Source organism: Dipodomys ordii, unplaced genomic scaffold (assembly GCF_000151885.1).
Source record: "Dipodomys ordii isolate 6190 unplaced genomic scaffold, Dord_2.0 Scaffold6, whole genome shotgun sequence".
Classification (NCBI taxonomy): domain Eukaryota; kingdom Metazoa; phylum Chordata; class Mammalia; order Rodentia; family Heteromyidae; genus Dipodomys; species Dipodomys ordii.
The window spans coordinates 8,687,712-8,705,351 of record NW_012267222.1 but is presented as its reverse complement, the minus strand read 5'-3'; the positions used below and the strand labels follow the sequence as shown (position 1 = coordinate 8,705,351).

Here is a 17,640-nt window from a genome sequence, read left to right as displayed (position 1 = left end):
CTTGCATGCATGAGGCCCTGGGTTCGATTCCTCAGCACCACATAAGCAAAAAGAAAAAAGCCAGAAGTGGTGCTGTGGCTCAAGTGGTAGAGCACTTGCCTTGAGCTGAAGAGCTAAGGGACAGCGCCCAGGCCCAGAGTTCAGGCCCCATGACCGACCAAAAAGAAAAAAAAAGTCAATGCTAGGAAGCTAGAAGGACCCAAGGGTAGGGGTTTTTGTTTTTGTTTTTTTTGTTTTGAGGGGCAGACATGGAAGGATCTAGATTATAAACCCCCTCCCATCATTACCACTGCTCTTGTCAGAATGGGAGCACAGCCCGGTGACAAGCTGTCTTCCAGAAACTTCCCTCCAATAGTGGGAAGCTGGGCAGGTCATGTGGGTGAGGTGAGTCGCAAGTTAAAACTTGGTTTGGGTTTTCTTTTGTGTTCAGTTAGTTAGAAAATAAAGACAAGAGACTGGATTGGGTCAGATCTCAACTACAGAGGTCACCTTGAGACCCCTCCCAGGCTCTGGCTTTCTGGTTTTAGACATCTAAGTGCACATCTATTCTGGAGGATCCTCGGGTGCAGTTTTTGTGGTAATGGGTTTCAAGCCTCACCTTCAAATAGAGATTTCTAGTAGGGGAAAGGCTAGCCACCATGCAGGACTGCCTGTGATTTACTTACAGGAATCACTTTCAAGAGTTTACTTACGAGAACCTTCCAGAAACTTTCCGCATAACCACTATGATGATGCCTCCAATAAAGCCAATGGCTAATAAGACCCCAACGATGATGCCGACCAGGGTCACTGTGGCCAGACCACCTGAAAGGAGCGGAGAAGAGGACGTGAGGCCCAGATGAGAGACAGCCCTGCACTGCAGAGAATGTCAGAGGTCAACAAGGGCACCGTGTCACTGCACACAGCAAATGAAGTTCCAGGTCGCTTCCCCCAGACCCAGGCAGAAGGTCGAGGTCCTCTTCCCATGCTCTACATCAACTCCAGGGCCGGAGCATGCAAGGTAAACGCTCCCTCCAGTAGCTTATCCCCAGCCCCAAGCAAATCTCATTTTATGAATCCATTCATGTGATGAATGAACGGCTCTCAACCACATAGAACACCCCGGCCTCTGTCAATGGGCATCATCCTGCGGTCTACTCCACAGGCCTCTCCATTCAATCCCAGCAACAACCAACCAATGCCCTGCTCCACAATGGTCATTTATCTCTTTGCAACGCTGGGATCCCGTGCTAGGAAAGTGCTTTACCACTGAGCTATGTCCCCAGCTCTGCATGTGTGTGTGTGTGTGTGTGTGTGTGTGTGTGTGTGTACTAGGGCTTGAACTCAGGGTCTCACACTCTCACTTGACTTTTTTGTTCAAGGATGGTGCTTTACCACTTGAGCCATGCCTTCATTTCCCCCTTTTTTGTTGCTTAATTGAAAGTAAGAGTCACATGGACTTTCCTGCCTAGGTTGGCTTTGAACTTTGATACTTAATTTTCAGCCTCCTGAGGGGCTAGGACTTTATATAGCGAGCCACTGATGCCTAGCTCTGCTTTATTTTATTTATTTATTTATTTATTTTTGTCAGTTGTGAAGGCTTGAACTCAGTAGTGCGCTACCACTTTGAGCCACAGTGCTACTTTCAGTTTTCTGCTGGTTATTTGGAGATAAGAGTCTCATAGCTGGGTGCTTGTGACTCACACCTGTAATCCTAGCTACTCAGGAGGCTGAGATCTGAGGATCATAGTTCAAAGCCAGCCAGGCAGGAAAGTCCATGAGACTCTTATCTACAAAAAACCACCAGAAAACTGCAAGTGGTGCTGTGGCTCAAGTGGTAGAGCGCTCACCTTGAGCTGAAGAGCTGAGGGTCAGTGCCTAGACCCAGAGTTCAAGCCCCACGACGACCACCACCACCACCAATAACAAAAGAGTCACAGACTTTCTTGCCCAGGCTAGCTTCAAATTGTGATCCTCAAATCTCAGATGCCTGGGGCTGGGAATGTTGCTTAGTGGTAGAGTGCTTGCCTAGCATGCATGAAACGCTGAGTTCGATTCCTCAGTATCACATAAATGGTAAAGGCTGGAAGTGGTGCTGTGGCTCAAATGGTAGAGCGCTAGCCTTGAGCAAAAGGAGTTCAGGGACAGTGCCCAGGCCCTGAGTTCAAGCCCCAGAACTGGCAAAAAACAAACAAACACGCGCACGCACGCACACACACACACACACACACACACACACACACACACACTCAGGAGTCTGAGGACTCCTGAGTTGCTAGGATTACAGGTGTTGGCCACTGGTGCCTGGCTTTTTTCTTCTTCTTCAAATATAGGGATTCCCCTTTCTTTCTGAATAAAAAAATTTAAAAAGAAAGAAGCATGAAATCTGTTTTGAGAAGGAATCTTATTCTGTTCCTATTGGCTATAATACAGAAAAGAATGCAATCCATCTCTAAGATTAAATTCAGAGAAATTGTCTTTTAAATTCCTATAGGACTAGTTGGATAATAAAAAATCTTATTTACCATTCTTGTCTGTTGTCTGTGTCTCTTCAGCCACCTTCTCTGCAAAGAGAAAAATGATGATAAGGAATTAGTAGGATTTAATACCTATAATTGAGCAGATGGCAAATATATGCAGAAGGCAACTTCTTAAACTTCACAGGGGAGTTTTAAGCAAGCTATGACATGACACTACCGTTGTAACTATTATTAGCAAAGGTATAATACTTCATCATACCTTTGGGTTCATTATATTTATATATCCCCCATTCCAATTTACAAAGCAGAGATGTGGCTGGCCGCTGATGGTACATGCCTGTAATCCTAGCTACTCATGAGGCTGAGATTTGATGATCACAGTTTGAAGCCATCCTGGGAAGAAAGGTCTATGAGACATTTATCTCCAACTAACAATCAAAAAGTCAGAAGTGGTACTGTGGATCAAGTTGTAGAGTGCTAGCCTTGAGTGAAAAAGCAAAGCTAAGGGACAACATCTAGGCCATGGGTTCAAGCCCTAGAGTCAATGCTCTCTCTCTCTCTCTCTCACACACACACACACACACACACTCACACGGAAGAAGAGATGTGACCTATGGTAGTAGAGCACTTAGCTCAAGTGTGACGCCCTGACTTCAAATACCAGTACTTAAAAAAAAAGAAATCCGAGTCAAGTACACTGAAGCACAACTGTGAAATAAATGGTCAAAATGCTTTCATAGATTACAGTAGCAAAAGAACCAGAGCTGTGGATACCCAGCCCACTGTGAATACCATGGAGCACCCACAGCCTGTGGCGAGGTCTGGCATGTGCTTGGAGAGTTGTGGGTTGGTTTGGGAAGATCAGGGCTGAGTTATCTCCAGTTATCTATTACCTGCTTTGACAGGAAGCTTTCCCCTAATAAAACATTCTCTCTAAGAACTGTAGTTAAGCCAGGCACTGGTGGCTCATGCCTGTAATCCTAGCTACTATAGAAGCTGAGATCTGAGGATCACAGTTCAAAGCCAGCCTGGGAAGGATCCATGAGACCCTTATCTCCAATAAACCACCAGAAAACCAGAAGTAGTGCTGTGGCTCAAATGGTAGAGTGCTTGCCTTGAGCTGAAGAGTGCAGGGACAGCACCCAGGCCCAGAGTTCAAGCCCCACGACTGACCAAAAAAAAAAAAAAAAAAAGATTGTGGTTAAAATACACACAGCAGGAAATGTATTTAATGAACCATTTTAAGGGTTCAATTCAATGGTGTTAAATATATCCATTCACAGTGCTTTCTCTCTCTGTTTTTCCAGTGCTAATTATTAAACCCAGGGCCTCATGCATACTAGGCAAGCACTCTACCACAGAGCTATGTCCATAAACCACACAATTCTTTCCAGCTGGCAAAAGTGAAATGCCATACCCGCTGAGCCGTAACTCATAACTCATTTGTCCCTTCTCTCAGCCCGTAGTCACTACCAACTTTATCCACTTTCCAACTCTATGATTTTCGCTGTTTTAGATACCACATAGGAGTGGAATCCTATTGTAAGTGGTAACTTCAAACGTGCGTTGGCGGGGCCAATCAATGAACTAAAAGCAGGAGAAAAGCCCTCCCCCAATTGGCATCCGTGCTCTCTGATAGGAACCATTCTCTCCGAAGTCACCTTGGGCTCCAAGAAGGGTGGGATTTACCAGTGATGGCCTCTTGTGGCAGAAGGCAAACTGCCCCTCTGATGGGCAATGCTAGCTACTCACTCACATCTTGTCCAAAAGAGAGTGCAGGACAGACCTGCAGCCAGCCAATACTGATGTGCTGCTTCTGTTTCCCATCAGTGGTGAGATCCTCCAGAGACATCAACCAGGCCACGCCCACCACGACAACTGTTAAAACCAAGCACACCTTTCCCATCTCCTGCCCCCAGTTCCTTGTCTTACTTACAGCTATGGCAAATGTCTGTACAGTATTTTTAAACATGGCTGAAGGTGGCCCCATGGCTGCCATGTAATAAATCTCCTCTTTCTGCCCTTCACCATGATGTCTCTTTATTTAGTATATAAAAGCAACTGGCTAGACCTGACAAGTAAGATTCCTGGAATTTGGGCCTGGCGGGGGTGGGGGAGTTGTCTAAAAATCCAGTTTCAGGGCTGGGAAGGTGGCTCAGTGGTAGAGCACTTGCCTTGCATGCATGAAGCTCTGGGTTTGATTCCTCAGCACCACATAAGCAGAAAAAGTTGAAAGTGGCGCTGTGACTCAAGTAGCTAGAGTGCTAGCCTTGAGCTGAAGAGCTGAGGGACAGTGCCTCAGGGTTCAGGCCCCACAACCAGCAAAAATAAAAATAAATAAATAAAATAAAAATCCAGTTTCAATATTAGTTGCTCCTTTATGCATACCCTGTGTCACTTTTTGTTGTTGTTGTTGTTATTTTTTTTGCCAGTGTCATGATTTGAGCGTGGAGTCTCACACTTGCTCTGCTTGCTGAGCAAGCTGGCGCTCTACGCTTGAGCCACACCTCCAGCCTGACCAAAGTTTCTCTACCACACTGCAGCAGGGCCCTGCGAAATCACGAACACCACCCCAAATCCTGGTAAGTCTGGATTAGCTCTGATCCTTGGCCAGCATAATGGAAATGGAAAACAGTGTTGCTGAATCTCTTAGGATGTACATAGGCTGAGCTTCATGCTTTTTAGTGTCAGCAAAGCAACAGAAGGAGCGAATTTATTTACCCTCTCTTTATAAGGACATCATCACTATGATTCCAGACGTTGTTTAGAGACAGAAGGATGTTTCCAGCAGCTCAATAAATTGAATTTGATATAGCTACCTACAAATCAAATTCTGCGCCTATCACACAAAAGCTTGGCTCTGGATTCACTCCTTATATTGTCTTATAGTCAAACCAATATATATTGTCTTCTATTAGAACCAGTATGTCCCCTATTGGTTATAATATTATACTTAGAATGCCCATGTTCCACAAAGGTCGACCCACCTCTGTTGGGGTGACCAGTCTTCTTATCCACAGGGTGGTATGTTGCCGTGAGTAGGGTTGTGGAGCTTTCTTTGTGATCATCAACTGAGCTGCCTGGCGTGGGCAGATCTTCTAGGCCAGCATTGGTTGAACTCTTTGCCCTGGTTGGCACCTATGAAGAGATGAAAATGAGCCAACCCAGAAAATAAAGCCTCATGTATTTCCAATGTACAGCCTGACAGCAGAAAGATTTCAGGAGGCACAAATACATGAGACATACTCTAGCATAAACTCCAAACGGAAGCAAGAAAACAAAAAGAAACAACAATGGTAGGGCCAAGAATAAAACGAGTCTATCTAGTCCAGAAATGAACCCCAAATGTTTGGCATGCAGATTTCCTAATCTCTTAATTCTTCTTCCTCCTCCCAAAATATACTGGATCATGATTCTCTAATTGTTTCTCTCCCTTGAACTTCAATGCTGCTTTTCCCCTTTAACAGTTTTTGGTGCTTATTTGTATCATTTGGTGGGGAGAGGGGATGGTCCTAGAGCTTGAACTCAGGGCCTGGATGCTGGGGTACTCTATCCCTGAGCTTTTTTACTCAAAACTAGCACTGTATCATTTGAGCCATAGTTCCACTTTCCTGCCCAGGCTGGCTTCAAACCATGATGCTCAGTTCTCAGCCTCCTGAGTAACTAGGATGACAGGTGTGAGTCACCAGAACCAGGCTATTTGTAACATTTTTTATTAATGCCAAGACTCCAAGAGCAGTGGCAGCCAGGCTTCACTGAGAGCTGGCCTTCTGCTGGGCCCTTGAAGAGTTTCTCTCCCTTACTCCATTCATAAACCTGTCAGGCACATCCTTTTATTAGGTCATTTCTACTAACAAGGTTCAGGGTGCACTGGTCCTAAGTCAGAGCCATTAAGTGAGAGAGCAGGACTTGAAAGTGGTCCTGTGTTTCTTTGTTCTTCACACTGGCTCTTTGTTTGGGAAGCATACGAGCGAAGAAGCGCACAGGGCAAAGTTCTGTGGAAGAGGCACCTTCCCGGCATGCCATTCTCCAGGCGCGGCCCAGACACTCTCCAAGCCCTGCCTGGAGTTTTTAAGGAGGCTTCGTGGTAGGTGAGTGATGGATCAAGTCATTAATGAAAGGCCATCAACTTGCCCTTCCAGCAGAGGTTCTCAAGGCAGAGGGTGCTGGGTGGGGCTGAGCGTCCCAGCCTTCCGATTAGACATCTGGAAGCTACCAGCAATTAGAAAAAGACCCTTAGGACTTTGAAGCTTCCACAGAAGTGGTTCTGTGACCTGCAAGTGTAGGCCAATGGAGCATTTAACTAACAAATGAATAGGATCACAGCAGACAAGAACTCCTGTGCACCAAAGGGTACAACCCAAAGTAAGATGGCAGCTGGGGTAGGAGAAAGCACATATATATGTGTTTAAACAAGCCAGTGGTAGAGAGTAGAAACTATGTTGAAAATGAACTGCAAACTTGTGGGCGGTGATGGGAGGGAAAAAACCAAAACAACTGGGAGAGAGCAAGGGAAAGAGTGACAGTGTCCAAAACAGAAATGTATTCTTTACCTGACTCACAAAACAGTAACCTCTCTGTACATCAACTTTGTAATAACAATGAAATAAATTAATTTCTCCAAGGAGGGCCGGGTGTGGTGATGCATACATGTAATTCCAGCACTTGGGAGGCTGAGACAGAAGGACCAAGTTCAAAGCCAGCCTGTGCTATCTAGCAAGACCCTGTCTCAAAAAAGCAAACAAAAGGGCTGGGAAGGTGGCTCAGTGGTCGAGTGTTTGCCTCGCACGCATGAGGCCCTGGGTTTGGTTCCTCAGCCCCACATAAGCAGAAAAAACTGGAAGTGGCTCTGTGACTCTAGTGGTAGAGTGCTAGCCTTGAGCTGAAGAGCTGAAGGACAGTGCCCAGGCCCAGAGTTCAGGCCCCACAATCAGAAAAAAAAAAAAAAAGAAAGAAAGAAAGAGAAAAAAAAAGAAAAAAAGAAAAACGTTATAACTTAACAAGTTAATGAACCTACATTAGATACAACTCAGTTAAAAACCAGGTGATGGATTTGAACAGACATTTCTCCAAAGATGATATTCAATTGATAGTAGGTAAAAAGACAATCAGTGTCAATGGTCAGAAATACAAACCAAAACCACAACAAGATATTGATTTTAAGCCAGCTAGCTATTCAGGAGGCAGAAAGTCCACAGACTCTTATCCCTCATTAACCACCAAAAAGCTGGAGTAAAGTTGTGGCTCAAGTGGTTGAGCACCAACCTTGAGCAGAAACAACCAACTGAAAGCAGAAGGTATTGAGTTTAAACCCCCTGTAGTCACACACACACACACACACACACACGCACACACACACACACAGACACACACACAGACACACACACACGCACACACACACACGCACACACACATGCACACACACGCACGCGCACGCACGCGCACACACACGCACACACACACACGCACGCACACACACACGCACACACACACGCACACGCACACACACACGCACACACACACACACACACAGGAGTCAATCAGAATTCATCAGGTGAGGAAATGTTTGTGCTGAGATTACACACGATTAGTGTCGTCTGTGTCTGGTTCCAGCGGTGCTCCTTACCCATCAATGGTCAGATAAGAATGAGACTAGGTATTTTGGAACTTAGAGCATCAACGTTATCACCACATGCCCAAAGATCTTGCGAGTTTTACCACCTGGCTTCTTCATTAGTTTGAAAAGGCCTCATTTATGACACTTGAGTTACTCACAACTGACTCACCAGCTACCTCCTCCCTGGTGAAACTGGGAAGTCGATTTTTGTGGTGAGCTACACAGCTGTTCCCTGGTGTCTGCCCATGCTAGCTTTACGCCTTTTTACATGTCGTGTCCTCGCGCTCAGGCTCCTGTCCTGTTGAAGCCTCCCCTCCTCTGGGATTACTTGCCTGCGGCCCCTCGGTAGGGCCTGAGGTTACCAGGCCGTCCTCTGCACCCAGCGTAGGCATGCTGTCTTCGGCGCCAGTAGTCGCAGCATCATCTTCCAGGTGACCCATGACAGCTGAAGAAGGAGAATGAGTCAGAGCTGAAGATGGAATGCCACCAGCCACCGGCCCATCTTAGTTATCACAAAACACCCAAGACTGCGTGGTTTATATAGAGTGTAGAGGCTCATGGTCTAGAGGCTGGGAAGTTTCCGGGCATGGTGCTGGCCTCTGGTGTGGGCCTTAAGGTTATGTTAGAACAATGCCCAGCATAAGGACACCCTCCCTGAGGTTCCCCCCCACCCAAGACCTCAAGTCCAGCTGGCCATCTCCAATCAGCATCAAACTGGGATCCTCAGATCTCAGCCTCCTGAGGAGCTAGGATTACAAGTGTAAGAAACCAGTGCCCAGCTTTGATTTAATTTTTTTTTTTTTGGTTGGTTGTGGGGCTTGAACTCTGGGCTTGGGCTCTGTCCCTCAGCTCTTCAGCTCAAGGCGAGCGCTCTACCACTTGAGCCATAGGGCCACTTCTGGTTTTCTAGTGGTTTACTGGAGATAAGAGTCTCACGGACTTTCCTGCCGGGGCTGGCTTTAAACCGAGATCCTCAGATCTCAGCCTCCTGAGTAGCTAGGATGACAGGCGTGAGCCACCAGCACCCGGTGTGATTTAACTTTTTGTTTTAAGGTTGTGGTTTCTGTCTCCAGGAAGGGCAGTGATATATTTAAAGGTGACAAGGTAACAGTAGGCAGCCAAGAACAGTGGCTCAGGCCTTTAAGCCCAGCGAAATAGAAGGCTAGTAATCAAAGTCAGCCATAGACACACGTATAAGTCCCTATTTAAAAAGAAAATCAAGCTTATATTCCTAGCATTTTGGGAGACAGAGTTTGGAGGATTGCCACTCAAGGGCACCCTGGGTGTAAAAGTTAGAGTGCCCCTCAGCCAATAGTTGAGTGTGGTGGCGTGACTCACCCCAGCTGAAGGGAAGCCCTCGCCTGTGCTCTGTGGCCTGCGCCCTGTCATCCCTTGCTATGGGGCAAGCCTGATAGTGGGTGTGGCTGCCCGCATCTGTAATCCCGGTGAGGACCACAGTCCAGGTCAGCCCAGACACAAAGCACTACTCTATCATGAAAATAACCAACGCCAAGAGGGGAAGGCAAATAAGAGATAAATGAGGCAAATAACTTGCACACCAGTGTGCAAGTTCCTGAGTTCAAGCCCCAGTACCGCCACAAAGAAAAGGGGAGGGGAGGGGAGAAGGGGAGGTTGAATTCCATGATAGCAGAGTGCTAAAGTTTGAGTCTGTCCCCCAGATCTTACGGGATACCTAATCCCCAGATTGACATGTAATGTAATGAACATGTATGTACATGTAATGGCATTTGAATGGCAGGGCTTGGGGGTCAATATAAAGCCCTCATGCTGGGACTTAGTGAGGGGAAGGAGGTCTCGCACCGTCCCCCAAGAAGCTGTGATACAAGTCAAGAAGAGTCTCACCAGATGCCACACCAGGCTCTTGGATTTCCCACTGCCCAGACCATGAGCCACACAAACTTCCATTCATCATAAATCTTGTGGTCTAGGGTATTTTGTTACAGTTACTGAAAATGGATGGATTACAATCAGGCTGGCTGAGTGTGGACGCTTGCGCTCTTCCCGCCTCTGTCGTAACCAGGCCCGGCTGTGTTGTCATCAGCTCCACCCTTTCCATGAGTTAAAAATCTGAGTCACTGGTCCTGGGCTTCCACCCCAGACTGGAGCAGTTCTGGAAAATCTGTGACTTCATACAGTTGGGGATGAGGCAGCAGAGGCCTCCCAGGAGCCGGAGGAGGGGAGGTGGGAGGCCTTTCTGAGTAACTGAAGTACAGATGTTTATCCTACCTAGATGCTTGCTCATAATCACAAGCCATTCCTTGCCTTAGATCCCCTCTGCTGAGAGCCCAGCCGGAGGCTGCTAGTTAATACTTAATCACTGCTTCTCCGAGGATGCCAGGAAGAGGAGGCCTCTCCCGGAAACCCAGTGGGCCATCTGTGGTTTTGGATGAGCCACAAACACGCAATTTTTCTTCTCCTTCTTTTTAGTGACAGTATTGGGGCTGGAATTTGGAGCCTTGCACTTTCCCTTAGCTTTTTTGCTCAAGGCTGGTACTCTAGCACTCGAGCCATTTCTGGCCTTTTGGTTGTTAACTGAAGATGAGTCTCACATATTTTTTGTCTCTAAACTGTGATCCTCAGATCTCAGCCTCCTGAGGAGCTGGGATTACAGACATGAGCCACTGGCATTAGATTAGCATTTTTTGTTTGTTTGTTTTGTTGGTTGTGGTGCCTGAACTCTGGGCCTGGGCACTGTCCCTCAGCTCTTCAGCTCAAGGCTAGCGCTCTACCACTTGAGCCACAGCGCCAGTTCTGGTTTTCTGGTGCTTTTAAGAGTCTCATGGACTTTTCTGCCCCAGCTGGCTTTGAACTTTGATCCTCATATCTCAGACTCCTGAGTAGCTAGGATTACAGACGTGAGCCACTGGTGCCTGGCTTCATTATTATTATTTTAATCTTGGGGGAAGGGAGAAGCCTGTAAACTGATAAAGCAAGTCAATGGTTTGCGGCTCTTGCTGGCCACTTGCTGGGGAGGGCGGAGGCTGGGGGCAGAGCTGGACTGGCCCCAGGGGATTTGTGATTGTCCAGTATGCAAATATTTAATATTTGTTGAGCTTAAAGGAAAAAACATTCTTCTGCCAGGCAAGCAGTCCTCATTATAAAGCACCTGATTTTTTCCTTTGTCCCCCTGGTTTGGGATCAGTTCACAAATCACTAATTTGAAAATCACTCACTTCAGGGCATCTCTAACTTGCAAAGTATTTCATGAACCAGACGCCGGTGGCTCACGCCTGTCATCCCAGCTACTCAGAAGCTGAGATCTAAGATTCGGCTCAAAGCCAGCCCAGGCAGCAAAATCTAAGAAACTCTGATATACAATTAGCCAGCAGAAAGCTGGAAGTAAAGTGCAGCTCAAGTGGTAAGAGTGCCAGCTTTGAACAAAAAGTTCACCAAGAGCACAAGGCCCTGAGTTCAAACCCTGGTATGGGCATAAAAAGTAACACTTAAAAAGATATCGAATGAAATTGGCTTGTGTTCTTTCCTAGAAAGCTGGGTTCACAGAAAGCAGAACGGGATGAAAATCCATCTTGTTCCCTTCTACACTTGGCCTACACATCCAAGTACTAAACTGGCTATGAATGGACAAAGGGCGCTTTATAAATGACGGCAGAGTTGGACTAGGATGTGACATGTGTGTCACCGTCCTGGCATCCTCTTGGCTCTGTGACTGCCATGGCCAGAGGCTGTGCTGGATAAAGGCTTCCAGAACCGAATGTCCTTTCCCAGAACTGTGATGCCCAAATCAGGACCTGGTGGATGGCCTTACACTCAGGGGTCCCCTGGGATGCGTGGCAAACACGAGATGATCCACACACCTGCTTATGTGAATGCAGTGAAGGAAGCACTTCCAGTCTACAGCGTCCCCCCCCCAATGTGGATACCTGAGACCCCTTTCCTGCCACGCCCAGCCTTTGCTGGCGCTGGGGCTTCTGGGATTAATGGGGGAGGGGGGATTTAATAAGCAGGAATCCGACTTTTTTCTGTTGTGGTTCATGCCTACAATCCAAGCTACTCAGGAGGCTGAGATCTGAGGATCGCAGTTTGAAGCCAGCCTAAGCAGGAAGGTCTGTGAGACTCTTTTATCTCCACTGAATCAGTAAAAAGTCAGAAGTGGAGCTATGGCTCAAGTGGTAGAGTGCTAGCCTTGATCAAAAAAGCTCAGGGATAGTGCCCAGGCCTTGAGTTCAAGCCTCAGGATGGGCACAAAAAAATAAATAAATAAAAGAGAAAAAGAAAAGTTTATCACATGCAGTTAGTTGAAGTCCATACCATAGTACTTGAGAAGAAATGACTGAGCTACTGCTGATTGTGTTTACTATTTTGTTTTTGCAGTACTGGGGATTAAACTCAGCGCTCTACCACATGAACCATGCCTCCAGTTCCTTTTGCGTGTTTGTTTTTCAGAGGGTACTGGCCTCAGACCACAATCTTCCTATGTCTGCCTCTCAGAGTAGCCAGAATTATAGCTGCACCAACACCCCTAGCTGTTTGTTGTTGAGATGGAAATCTTGCTATTTAAAGAAATTTTTTTTTGGTCATGGGCTTGAACTCAGGGTCTGGGTGCTGTCCCTGACCTCTTTTGCTTAAGGCTAGCATTCTACCACTTTGAGTCCTAGCTACACTTTCAAACTTTTTTTTTTTTTTTTTTGCCTGGGCTGGCTTGTGAACTTTGATCCTCCTTATCTCTTCCCAAGTAGCTGGGATTATAGGCATATACTACCCCATTGGTCAGTGTTTGCTGTCTCTTGATTACAAGATGATGTCATACAGTGAGCACAGATGGTCTATGTACATTACACTCATGCAAAAACAAAATCACCAAGCAACAGATTTATCAGAGCATGTCTTGTGGCTAAGAGGCACGTAATTTGATTCCCCCCACCAAAAAATCCCACCTCAAGTCCCCTTATGATAAATCCTCTGTTCTCCCTTATATCAAAGCAAGATCTCATTCTGATATTGTTCTTCCAAAGACTGTCACAACCATGTAAAGAACTTGGCTGCTGATATACAGGCTTCTGCTGCATAGGCTCCAGAACCCATTCGCGTGCAGGCACACACTCCAGTCCTAGGGCTTGAACTTGGGGCCTTGATCTCAGGTTCTCTTCCAAAACCACCATGTGTGTTTCTTCAGGGAAAAGGGGTTGGCAGCAAGAAAGGTTGTAAGATCTGGTCATCAGGTGGAAAGGTAAGCGAGCATCTTCAGTCCAAATTCATTTTCCAGCAGAGGCCACCTTCCTGAGACCCCCTTCCTTGGCTCCTTCAAAGAAAACCTATGATGTCAATCAGCAAAGTTCAGTCATCTATGTGTTTTTGAGGACTCTGGGCGCCTCCTGTATCTCAATGCACAAATATGTTTTTGAAGACCAGTAGCTAAGTGGCCTTAGAATGATTTTTATGACCATTGAGAAAAGCACATTAAAAAAAAATCCTAGGAAATCTTTATAGGAGAAAGGGCAGGGCAACTAATAAATTCTAGCCTCCCAGTAATATTTTAGATAGAGTAATGCCTTTGAAGAGAGAGCCAAATATCTATTTTGAGCCGGGTATGGCAGCAGACAGCTGTAATGCCGGTAGTTGGGAGGTAGAGGTGGGAGGATTGCAAGATGGAGGCCAGCCTGGGGCTGCACAGTGAGACCCTCACTCAGAAAAACACAAAACAAGACAAAACTCTACCTGGAAACCAACAACAACTTTGTATTTCTCTTTCTATCATGTCTCAGAATTGTGTCCTAACTCCTTGGGAAGTTGAAATCTGAGGATCAGAGTTTTTGTTTTGTTTTTTGTCAGTCATGGGGCTTGAACTCTGGGCCTGGGCGCTGTCCCTCAGCTCTTCAGCTCAAGGCTAGCAACTAGCACTCTTCCACTTGAGCCCCAGCGTCACTTCTGGCTTTTTCTGCTTATGTGGTGCTGAGGAATCAAACTTAGGACCTCATGCAGGTGAGGCGAGCACTCTACCACTGAGCCACCTTCCCAGCCAGGATCAGAATTGGAAGCTAGCGTAGGTAGACAAATGCAAAAGAACTCAGTATACACCTCAGACCACAGCAAGGGAAGAACTGCCAACTTTTTCCAGCCCTTGGCTGCCCCCCCCCCCACCGGCATGTCTGAGGAACTGGAGTTCCTCAGTTTCCCTGAGCCCTATCTCAGGCTGGACTTGAGGTAGGTCAGCAGCCAGCCAGGTAGAAGGGCTTAGAACTCTGCCTCACAATTTTGGGGGTTCCCCTGGCACCCCAGGGGTTAGCACGGCTTCTGACCATGTAACACATTAAAAAGCCTCCTTCACAATATTCATGCGGCCAGGAGCCTTTGAAGTCCCAAGTTCCTCTGAAAAGCCACTTCTGAATTCAGAGCCCAGTGCCCTCAACTCTGGGCAGTCCCAGATGTGGCCAGTGGGTCTGTTCACCCCTCACTGCTGCCAAACATCTCTCTCCGTCTGGTAGATTAAAAAATTCAGCCCTGAAAAAAACTCTAAGCAACTCTTCTCTCTCCCACTGTCTGTTTGTTTTTTTGAGCCAGGATCTGACTATATGTCCCGGGCTGACCTCAAAAACTCCCTCCAAATGCTGGGCTTGCACACATGTGTGACGGAGACACTTTTTATGAATCTAGGCAGCTTCTACAGCATTTAGCCCTGTCACCTTAGACGCCCATAGCAATGTGCTCACTTCAAACGTCCACACACCCTGTGCTGACAGAGTCTCCCGCCATGTCAGGTGTTCGGGCATAGCTTGGCTGAGTGACTGTGTAAGAAATTTACTGCCACAGCCTCTTCCTTCCTTCCTTCCTTCCTTCCTTCCTTCCTTCCTTCCTTCCTTCCTTCCTTCCTTCCTTCCTTCCTTTCTTTCTTTCTTTGTTTCTTTCTTTCCTCTCTCTCTCTTTCTCGCTGGTCCTAGGGCTTGAACTCTGGGCTTGGGCACTGTCCCTCAGCTGTTCAGCTCAAGGCAAGTGCTCTACCACTTGAGCCACAGCGCCATTTCCAGTTTTCTGGTGGTTAGTTTGAGATAAGAGTCTCATGGGCTTTCCTGCCCGGGCTGGCTTTGAACCGTGATCCTCAGAGCTCAGCCTCTTGTATAGCTGGGATTACAGGCGTGAGCCACGGGCGCCCTGCTGACTGTTCTGATCTGGATTCTAAGCACAATGTTCTCTGGCAAAGAGGAAATTAGTTCACAGGGTTTTGTTTTTTTTTTCCCCTCCTTGCTGGAATCCCACCTCTGTAATAACTTTTTCTAGAATTCAGCAAGCACTCAGGAACTCAGGCCTCACCTTCAGGAAGTCGGCAGGAGCCACCTTTGGGGGAGGCCTGTTTAGTACTGATGACAAACATCAAATTTCGAGGCGTCATTCTCTTACCCTCACCCCCCCCCCCCACTCCCCCAGCGGAATGGCAGTGGGACAGCGGGGAAGTCCTTGTCATCCTGGCGGAAACTGACTGGGCATCTGAGCTCTGACTCCCACAGGGCCTTCTGCCCAGCCAACCCTGCTGGAGCCAGGAGACGCCTTGGGTCTGACCTCAGGCCCAGCTGTGCACAGGAGGGCGAGGCCCGCAGGAATGTGCAGATTCTAGCTCTTTCCACTGGCTGCCCTTGGCCTTCATCCTAAGCCTGGTTTGGGAGATCTTAATAGATTTGTATTTTGTGTCACGGCTGTCTTTGGTGTTGCAGTGCTGGGAATCAAACCCAGGGCTTTGTGTGTGTGCTAGGCAAGCACTCTGAGCAGTGAGCTACAGCCCAGCCCCGGGGAGATTTTTCTTTTTATAGTTTCTTTTTTAATTGTTATTATAAAGGTGATGTAGAGAATGGTTACAGTTACAGAAGTCACGTAAAGAGTGGACATTGTAACATTGGACATTGTAGCCCCATCCCACCTCCCCTCCTAGTTCTGGATATATATTTGTTATTGTCCAAAGGGTCTCTGATGGCCTTCCCTGTCCCCCTCTCCTCGCTCCTTCCCACCTCGTGTGGAAAGGTCAGGCATCTCCAGGGCTGACCTCAGATGCCCATTCAGGGGACCATCTTCCCAGGTACTCATGAGGCTTATGCAACTGGATGTCTTCTGATTCCTCCAGACTCATTGTGTGCATGAAGGCCTGCCCCGTGTTCCCAAGTTGGTTCTTCATCTGTCATCCAGTCCACTCAATCTGAGGACATTTTTCTATCCTCTGCCTTCCTGTCCTTCCTACTGAAAGTCCTTGATAATATCAGTTCTGTCCTTGTCTTCATGCCAAATGGTGACCCTGGTGTGTCCAGATGCTAAGCTACTCGGGGCCTATGCATGCCAGGTACACATTCTCCCATTGACCTACCTATCCCTCGCTCCTCCTCTGTTCTGTGTGTGTGTGCATGCATGCACACATGCATGCACACAGTCCTGGGGCTTGAACTCAGGACCTGGGTGTTGAACTTTTTTGCTCAAGGCTAACACTCTACCACTTGAACCACAGCTCCACTTCTGGCTTTTTGCTGGTTAATTGGAGATAAGAGTCTGTAGACTTTCTTGCTCAGGCTGGCTTTGAACCTTGATGCTCAGATCTCAGCCTCCTGAGTAGCTAGGATTACAGGTGTGAGCCACTGATGCATGTACCAAACCCAGCAGACCTGGGTTTGAACCATCAAACTGAGGTAGAAGAAAAAAAGGGCTACATAGCATTAGCTTACAGATGGGCATATGGATCCACAGGACAGAGCTGAGAGCCCAGCAATAGACTTATGAGCCATTAATTTTTGAGACGGTACCAAGATAGTTCAGTGGGGGAAAAAATGGCTTTAAAACAAAAGGGGCAGGACAAAGGGACATACAAAGGGATGGAGTGGGTCCACCTTCTAGAACTCTAGATGGGCTAAAGACTGTCAGAGCTAGAAATATATAACCTAAGACTAAATCTTCAAACTTGGTTAAGCAATGACTTCCTCAATATGGCAGAAAATAAAGTAAGATGTATTAGAGTTCATGGCTTTAAAACAGACTGCATAGGCCAGGTGCTGGTGGTTCACACCTGTAATCCTAGCTACTCAGGAGGCTGAGATCTGAGGATCATGGTTCAAAGCCAGCCCAGGCAGGAAAGTCCATGAGTCTCTTATCTCCAATTAATCACCAGAAAACTGGAAGTGGCGCTGTGGCTCAAGTGGTAGAGTGCTAGCCTTGAGCTGAAGGGCTGAGGTACAGCTCCCAGCCCAGGTTCAAGTCCCATGACCGACCAAAAAAAACCCCCAAAACTATACCAAAAAACAAACTGCATAAACAATTGAAAAGAGCCAGGAGCCTACTGGTGCTCACACCTGTAATCCTAGCTACTCAGAGGGCTGAGATCTGAGAATCACAGTTCAAAGTCAGCCCAGGCATGAAAGTCTGTAAGACTCCAGTCCCCCAATTAACTACCAAACAGCCAGCAGTAGAACTGTGGCTCAAGTGGTAGAGCACTAGTCTTGAATAAAAACAAAGAATAGCACCCAAGCCCTGAGTTTAGGCCCCAGGACCGGTGCATGTACACACACACACACACACACACACACACACACACAAATTTCTATAATTATTCAGTGG

General features: G+C 47.1%; 1 protein-coding gene across 1 annotated transcript in view; it reads right to left on the bottom strand.

The window, feature by feature from the left end:
• The window catches only part of LOC105997611 (podoplanin-like), a 17,379-nt gene extending 1,937 nt beyond the window's left edge, over positions 1 to 15,442 (bottom strand). Inside the window, exons 1-5 of the mRNA XM_013032095.1 lie at positions 15,364 to 15,442; positions 8,409 to 8,521; positions 5,447 to 5,597; positions 2,505 to 2,543; positions 693 to 804 (exon numbers count right to left, since the gene is read on the bottom strand). Coding sequence (XP_012887549.1) covers positions 693 to 804; positions 2,505 to 2,543; positions 5,447 to 5,597; positions 8,409 to 8,521; positions 15,364 to 15,442 — 494 coding nt within the window. The remainder of the gene's footprint in view (positions 1 to 692; positions 805 to 2,504; positions 2,544 to 5,446; positions 5,598 to 8,408; positions 8,522 to 15,363) is intronic.
• Between the last annotated feature and the right edge of the window lie 2,198 nt (positions 15,443 to 17,640).